The 8,124-nt window shown below is 56.0% G+C and overlaps 3 protein-coding genes across 3 annotated transcripts; all 3 read left to right on the top strand.

The window, feature by feature from the left end:
* Positions 1-970: 970 nt before the first annotated feature.
* LOC138366137 (zonadhesin-like) lies at positions 971-2,665 on the top strand. The gene is made up of 3 exons (XM_069326879.1): positions 971-1,312; positions 1,532-2,040; positions 2,158-2,665. The coding sequence occupies exons 1-3, from the start codon at positions 971-973 to the stop codon at positions 2,663-2,665; spliced, it is 1,359 nt and encodes a 452-aa protein (XP_069182980.1).
* A 282-nt stretch (positions 2,666-2,947) lies between these two features.
* Positions 2,948-3,661, top strand: LOC138366136 (proline-rich protein 2-like). Its single transcript, XM_069326878.1, has one exon. It carries the CDS (start codon positions 2,948-2,950, stop codon positions 3,659-3,661), a length of 714 nt encoding a protein of 237 aa, XP_069182979.1.
* A 2,035-nt stretch (positions 3,662-5,696) lies between these two features.
* Positions 5,697-7,867, top strand: LOC138366135 (zonadhesin-like). Its single transcript, XM_069326877.1, has 3 exons — positions 5,697-5,827; positions 6,830-7,228; positions 7,339-7,867. The coding sequence occupies exons 1-3, from the start codon at positions 5,697-5,699 to the stop codon at positions 7,865-7,867; spliced, it is 1,059 nt and encodes a 352-aa protein (XP_069182978.1).
* Positions 7,868-8,124: the final 257 nt, after the last annotated feature.

Raw genomic sequence — 8,124 nt, 5'->3', positions numbered from 1 at the left:
AACCCCACTCTGTTGGGGGAGAACCTCACCCTGCTGGGGGGGAGAACCTCAGACTGCTGGGGGAGAACCTCACCCTTATAGGGGAGAACCCCACTCTGCTGGGGGAAAACCTCACTCTGCTCGGGGGGAGAACCTCCCCCTGCTGGAAGAGAACCTTACCATTCTGGGGGAGAACCTCACCCTGCTGGATGAGAACATCACCCCTGATTGAGAAGAACCTCACCCTGCTAGGGAAGAACCTCACCCTGCTGGAGGAGAACCTCACCCTGCTGGGGGAGAACCTCACCCTGGAGGGGGAGAACCTCACTCTGCAGGGGGAGAACCTCTCCCTGCTGGGGGAGAACTTCTCCCTGCTGGTGGAGAACCTCACCCTGCTGGGAGAGAACGCTCACTCTGCTGGTGGAGAACCTCACCCTGCTGAGTGAGAACCTCACCCTGCTGGTGGAGAAACTCACCCTGCTGGTGGAGAGCCTCACCCTGCTGGGGGAGAACCTCACCCTGTTGGAGGAGAACCTCACCCTGCTGTAGGAGAATCTCACCCTGCCGGGGGAGAACCTCACCCACTGCTGATCTTTGCCTCAGTAACACCTTTCTCACCCTGCTGGAGGAGAACCTCACCCTGCTGTAGAGAACCTTTCCCTGCTGGGGGAGAACCTCACCCTATTGGTGGAGAAGCTCACCCTGCTGGGGGAGAACCTCACCCACTGCTAGTCTTTGCCTCAGTAACACCTTCCTTACCCTGCTGTAGAGAACCTTCCCCTGCTAGGGGAGAACCTCACCCTATTGGTGGAGAAGCTCACCCTGCTGGGGGAAAAGCTCACCCAACTGGAGAAGAACTTCACCCTGCTGGGGAGAACCTCACCCACTGCTGATCTTTGCCTCAGTAACACATTCCTCACCCTGCTGGTGGAGAACCTCACCCTGCTGATGGAGAACCTTCTCCTGAAGGGGGAGAACCTCACCCTGCCGGATGAGAGCCTCACCCTGCTGGGGAGAACCTCACCCTACTGGGGGAGAACCTCACCCTGCTGGTTGGGAACCTCACCCTGCTGGAGGAGAAGTTCACCCTACAGGGGGAGAACCTCACCCTGCTGAAGAAGAAATTCACTTTACTGGGGGAGAACCTCACCCTGCTGAGGAGAACCTCACCTTGCTGGTGGAGAACCTCACCCTGCTGGTGGGGAACCTCACCCTGCTGAAGGAGAACCTCACCCTCCTGGGGGAGAACCTCACCCGGCTTGAGGAGAACTTCAGCCTGCTGGAGGAGAAGTTCCCCTTACTGGGGGAACAACCTCACACTGCTGGAGGAGAAGTTCACCCTACTGGGGGAGAACCTCACCCTGCTGGGGGGAGAAGCTCACCCTACTGGGGGAGAACCTCACCCTGTTGGAAGAAAAGCTCACCCTACTGGGGGAGAACCTCACCTTGCTGGGGGAGAAGCTCACCCTATTCGGGGGAACCTCACCCTGCTGGATGAGAACCTCACCCTGCTGGTGAGAACCTCACTGTGCTGGAGGGGAACCTCTCCCAGCTGGTGGAGAACCTCACCCTGTTGGGGGATAACCTCACCCTGGTGGGGGAGAACCTCACACTGCAGAGGGAGAACCTCTTCCTGCTGGTGAAGAGCCTCACCCTGCTGAAGGAGAACCCTCACTCTGCTGGTGGAAAACATAACCCTGCTGAGGAGAACCTCACCCTGCTGGTGAAGAACCTCACCCTGCTGGAGGAGAACCTCACCCTGCTGGTGGAGAACCTCACCCTTCTGGGGGAGAACCAAACCATGCTGGTGGAGAACCTCTCCCTGCTGCGGGAAAACCTCACCCTGCTTGAAGAGAACCTCACCCTCCTGGAGGAGAAGTTAACCCTACTGGGGGAGCACCTCACCCTGCTGGTGGAGAACCTCACCCTGCTGCGGGAGAACCTCACCCTGCTTGAAGAGAACCTTACCCTGCTTGAGGAGAAGTTCACCCTACTGGGGGAGAACTTCACCCTGCTTGTTGAGAAGTTCACCCTAATGGGGGAGAACCTCACCCTGCAGGGGTAGAAGCTCACCCTACTAGGGGAGAACCTCACTCTGCTGGATGAGAACCTCACCCATATAGGGGAGAACCCCACTCTGCTGGAAGAGAACCTCACCCTGCTGGATGAGTACCTTAGCCTGCTCAGGGAGAATCTCACCCTGCTGGGGAGAACCTCGCCCACTGCTGCTCCTCGCCTCAGTAACACCTTCGTCACTCTACTGGGGAAGAACCTCACCCAGATTGGGAAGAACCTCACCCTGCTGGTGAAGAACCTCACCCTGCTGGAGGAGAACCTCACCCTGCTGGGAGAGAACCTCACCCTGCTGGAGGAGAACCTCTCCCTGGAGGGGGAGAACCTCACTCTGCAGGAGGAGAACCTCTCCCTGCTGGTGGAGAACCTCACGTTGCTGGGGAAGAACCCTCACTCTGCTGGTGGAGAACATCACCCTACTGAGGAGAAACTCACCCTGCAGGTGGAGAACCTCACCATGCTGGAGGAGAACCTCACCCTGCTGGTGGCGAAGCTCACCTTGCTGGTAGAGAACCTCACCCTGCTGGGGGAGAACCTCACCCTGCTGGAGGAGAACCTCACCCTGCTGGAGGAGAATCTCACCCTGCTGGGGGAGAACCTCACCCACTGCTGATCTTTGCCTCAGTAACACCTTTCTCACCCTGCTGGGGGAGAACCTCACCCTGCTGATGGAGAACCTTCCCCTGCTGGGGGAGAACCTCACCCTCCTGGTGGAGAAACTCACCCTGCTGGGGGAGAAGCTCACCCTACTGGAGAAGAACCTCACCCTGCTGGGGAGAACCTCACCCATTGCTGATCTTTGCCTCAGTAACACATTCCTCACCCTGCTGGGGGAGACACTTCAACCTGCTGATGGAGATCCTTCCCCAGAAGGGGGAGAACCTCTTCCTGCTGGATGAGAACCTCACCCTGCTGGAGAGAACCTCACCCTACTGGGGGAGAACCTCACCCTGCTGGTGGGGAACCTCACCCTGCTGAAGGAGAACCTCACCCTACTGGGGGAGAACCTCACCCTGCTGAAGAAGAAGATTCCGCTACTGGGGGAGAACCTCACGCTGCAGAGGAGAACCTCACCTTGCTGGTGGAGAACCTCACCCTGCTGGTGGAGAACCACACCCTGCTGAAGGAGAACCTCACCCTGCTGGGGGGAGCTCACCCTACTGGGGGAGAACCTCACATTCCTGATGGAGAACATTCCCCTGCTGGGGGAGAACCTCACATTCCTGATGGAGAACATTCCCCTGCTGGGGGAGAACCTCACATTCCTGATGGAGAACATTCCCCTGCTGGGGGAGAACCTCACCCTGCAGGTGGAGAAAGTCACCCTGCTGGAGGAGAACCTCACTCTGCAGGAAGAGAACCTCACTCTGCTGGAGGAGAACCTCACCCTTATAGGGGAGAACCCCACTCTGTTAGGGAGAACCTTACCCTGTTGGAGGAGATCCTCACTCTGCTGGGGAAGAACCTCACCCTGCTGGGGGAGAACCTCACCCTTATAGGGGAGAACCCTACTCTGCTGGGGGAGAAACTCACTCTGCTGGGGGGAGAACTTCACCCTGCTGGAAGAGAGCCTCACCCTGCTGAGGGAGAACCTCACCCTGCTGGATGAGAACCTCACCCTGCTGGGGGAGAACCTCACCCTGCTGGGGAGAACCTCGCCCACTGCTGCTCCTCGCCTCAGTAACACCTTCGTCACTCTGCTGGGGGAGAACCTCACCCAGATTGGGAAGAACCTCACCCTGCTGGTGAAGAACCTCACCCTGCAGGAGGAGAACCTCACCCTGCTGTGAGAGAACCTCAACCTGTTGGGGGAGAACCTCACCCTGGAGGGGGAGAACCTCAGTCTGCAGGGGAAGAGCCTCTCCCTGCTGGTGGAGAACCTCACCCTGCTGGGGGAGAACATCACCCTGCTGAGGAGAAACTCACCCTGTAGGTGGAGAACCTCACCATGCTGGAGGAGAACATCACCTTGCTGAGTGAGAACCTCACCCTGCTGGTGGAGAATCTCACCCTGTCGGATGAGAACCTCACCCTGCTGGGGAGAACCTCACTCTGCTGGAGGGGAACCTCTCCCAGCTGGTGGAGAACCTCACCCTGCTGGGGGAGAACCTCACCCTGGTGGGGTAGAACCTCACACTGCAGAGGGAGAACCTCTTCCTGCTGGTGAAGAGCCTCACCCACTGCTGATGGAGAACCTTCTCCTGAAGGGGGAGAGCCTCACCCTGCCGGATGAGAGCCTCACCCTGCTGGGGAGAACCTCACCCTACTGGGGGAGAACCTCACCCTGCTGGTTGGGAACCTCACCCTGCTGGAGGAGAAGTTCACCATACTGGGGGAGAACCTCACCCTGCTGAAGAAGAAGTTCACCCTACTGGGGGAGAACCTCACCCTGCTGAGGAGAACCTCACCCTGCTTGAGGAGAACTTCAGCCTGCTGGAGGAGAAGTTCCCCTTACTGGGGGAACAACCTCACCCTGCTGGAGGAGAAGTTCACCCTACTGGGGGAGAACCTCACCTTGCTGGGGGAGAAGCTCACCCTACTGGGGGAGAACCTCACCCTGTTGGAGGAGAAGCTCACCCTACTGGGGGAGAACCTCACCTTGCTGGGGGAGAAGTTCACCCTATTGGGGGGAACCTCACCCTGCTGGATGAGAACCTCACCCTGCTGAAGGAGAACCCTCACTCTGCTGGTGGAAAACATAACCCTGCTGAGGAGAACCTCACCCTGCTGGTGAAGAACCTCACCCTGCTGGAGGAGAACCTCACCCTGCTGGTGGAGAACCTCACCCTTATGGGGGAGAACCAAACCATGCTGGTGGAGAACCTCACCCTGCTGCGGGAGAACCTCACCCGGCTTGAAGAGAACCTCACCCTCCTGGAGGAGAAGTTCACCCTACTGGGGGAGCACCTCACCCTGCTATTGGAGAACTTCACCCTGCTGCGGTAGAACCTCACCCTGCTTGAAGAGAACCTTACCCTGCTGGAGGAGAAGTTCACCCTACTGGAGGAGAACTTCACCCTGCTTTTTGAGAAGTTCACCCTAATGGGGGAGAACCTCACCCTGCAGGGGTAGAAGCTCACCCTACTAGGGGAGAACCTCACTCTGCTGGATGAGAACCTCACCCATATAGGGGAGAACCCCACTCTGCTGGAAGAGAACCTCACCCTGCTAGGGGGGGAGAACCTCACCCTGCTGGAAGAGAACCTCAAGCTGCTGGGAGAGAACCTCGCCCTGCTGAATGAGAACCTCACCCTGCTGGGGGAGAACCTCACCCTGCTGGGAGAGAACCTCACCCTGCAGGATGAGTACCTCACCCTGCTCAGGGAGAATCTCACCCTGCTGGGGAGAACCTCGCCCACTGCTGCTCCTCGCCTCAGTAACACCTTCGTCACTCTGCTGGGGGAGAACCTCACCCAGATTGGGAAGAACCTCACCCTGCTGGTGAAGAACCTCACCCTGCTGGAGGAGAACCTCACCCTGCTGGGAGAGAACCTCACCCTGCTAGAGGAGAACCTCTCCCTGGAGGGAGAGAACCTCACTCTGCAGGGGGAGAACCTCTCCCTGCTGGTGGAGAACCTCACCCTGCTGGGGGAGAACATCACCCTGCTGAGGAGAAACTCACCCTGTAGGTGGAGAACCTCACCATGCTAGAGGAGAACCTCACCCTGCTGAGTGAGAACCTCACCCTGCTGGTGGGGAACCTCACCCTGCTGGTGGAGAACCTCACCCTGCCGGATGAGAACCTCACCCTGCTGGGGAGAACCTCACTCTGCTGGTGGAGAACCTCACCCTGCTGGGGGAGAACCTCACCCTGCTGGTGGAGAACCTCACCCTGCTGCGGGAGAACCTCACCCTGCTTGAAGAGAACCTCACCCTCCTAGAAAAGAAGTTCACCCTACTGGGGGAGAACCTTGTTACCTATCGTACGTTACGGCTCGTGATCCTACAGCAGCCAAACTTTAATAAGTCTGGGGATACGACACAACTGCTGTTCTCAATAGCGAATCACCAGTATAACCCCTTAATAAGTAATGAGCACAAAAATAGAATCTTCATAGGACTGAAGAATAAAGACAAAGTATATATATAATAAATTATATTAAATAAATCTCAAAAGCAAACAGATGATTATCTGGTCACAATATATCTCATTAAAAATATCACTAACTTCCAGACATTAAATCAATAGTAATATATATATATGGCTATGACAGAACAAATGAACTTAACTTCAACAAGTTGTTATCTCCCTGGTTCCCGCTCAGCTACTGAACAACAAAATGCGAGTCACAAAACAGATTGCCTTGCCCCGCGAATAAATTGCCAAAGTTACAATATTTATATTTTCAACAATGGAGCAATACATTGTGACAAGAGTAATCTTAAACTAACTTAATGAATAATTAGTACATATTGATATACACAAACAAAAGTACTTATTTCTTTACATAGTAATTAAAATATGCAAACAGAAGGAAATAATGGCATGCACACCCCAGCAACGGACGATCCCACGACAATTTGCCAGATACAGTTCACTCAATTATTATTTCACTCTGTTACCCACTTATGATCACCTATAAATCATTAGTTCCCGTGGGAAAACTGATCACACAAAGAAATAACAATCATTCCCACGATACGTTGGGCCTAACGCCAACACTGTAACATGAATGTGCACTTGCATAGAACATATAAGTATAACAATATACATGCTTGTAATTTACATACAATTATAAATGTACATATTAATATTTTTACTTACGTATCTTATAAGGGTACGTAACAAACCTCACCCTGCTGGTGGAGAACATAACCCTGCTGAGGAGAACCTCACTCTGCTGGTGGAGAACCTCACCCTGCTGGTGAAGAACCTCACCCTGCTGGAGGAGAACCTCACTCTGCTAGGGGAGAACCTCACCCTGCTGGTGGAGAACCTCACCCTGCTGGGGGAGAACCTCACCCTGCTGGTGGAGAACCTCACCCTGCTGCGGGAGAACCTCACCCTGCTTGAAGAGAACCTCACCCTCCTAGAAAAGAAGTTCACCCTACTGGGGGAGAACCTCACCCTGCTGGTGGAGAACCTCACACTGCTGCGGGAGAACCTCACCCTGCTTCAAGAGAACCTCACCCTGCTGGAGGAGAAGTTCACCCTACTGGGGGAGAACTTCACCCTGTTGGAGGAGAATTTCACCCTACTGGGGGAGAACCTCACCCTGCTGGGGTAGAAGGTCACCCTACTAGGGGAGAACCTCACTCTGCTGGATGAGAACCTCACCCATATAGGGGAGAACCCCACTCTGCTGGAAGAGAGCCTCACCCGGCTGGGGGGGAGAACCTCACCCTGCTGGAAGAGAACCTCACCCTGCAGGTGGAGAACCTCACCCTGCTGGGGGAAAACTTCACCCTGCTGGGGAGAACCTCACCCTGCTGGGGGGAGAACCTCACCCTGCTGGTGGAGAACCTCACCCTGCTGGAGGAGAAGTTCACCCTACTGGGGGAGAACCTCACTCTGCTGGAGAAGATCACCCTACTGGGGGTGATCCTCACCCTGCTGGATGAAAACCTCACCCTGCTGGAGGATAACCCCACCTTGCTGGAGGAGAACCTCACACAGCTGGTGGAGAAGCTCACCCTGATTAGGGAGAACCTCACCCTGCTGGGGGAAACCTCCCCCCTGCTGGGGGAAGAACCTCACCCTGCTGGGGGAGAATCTCACCCTGCTGGGGGAAAACCTCCCCCTGCTGGGGGAGAACCTTACCCTGCTGGAGGAGAACCTCACCCTGCTGGTGGAGAACCTCACCCTGCTGGATGAGAACCTTATCCTGCTGGGGAGAACCTCACCCTGCTGGAGGAAAACCTCACCCAGCTGGTGGAGATCCTCACCCTGATTAGGGAGAACCTCACCCTGCTGGGGGAAACCTCCCCCCTGCTGGGGGAAGAACCTCACCCTGCTGGGGGAGAATCTCACCCTGCTGGGGGAAAACCTCCCCCTGCTGGGGGAGAACCTTACCCTGCTGGAGGAGAACCTCACCCTGCTGGTGGAGAACCTCACCCTGCTGGAGAAGAAGT

This window comes from Procambarus clarkii, chromosome 18 (genome assembly GCF_040958095.1).
Source record: "Procambarus clarkii isolate CNS0578487 chromosome 18, FALCON_Pclarkii_2.0, whole genome shotgun sequence".
In the NCBI taxonomy this organism is placed as follows: Eukaryota; Metazoa; Arthropoda; class Malacostraca; order Decapoda; family Cambaridae; genus Procambarus; species Procambarus clarkii.
This window is presented reverse-complemented; position numbering and strand designations above follow the sequence as displayed.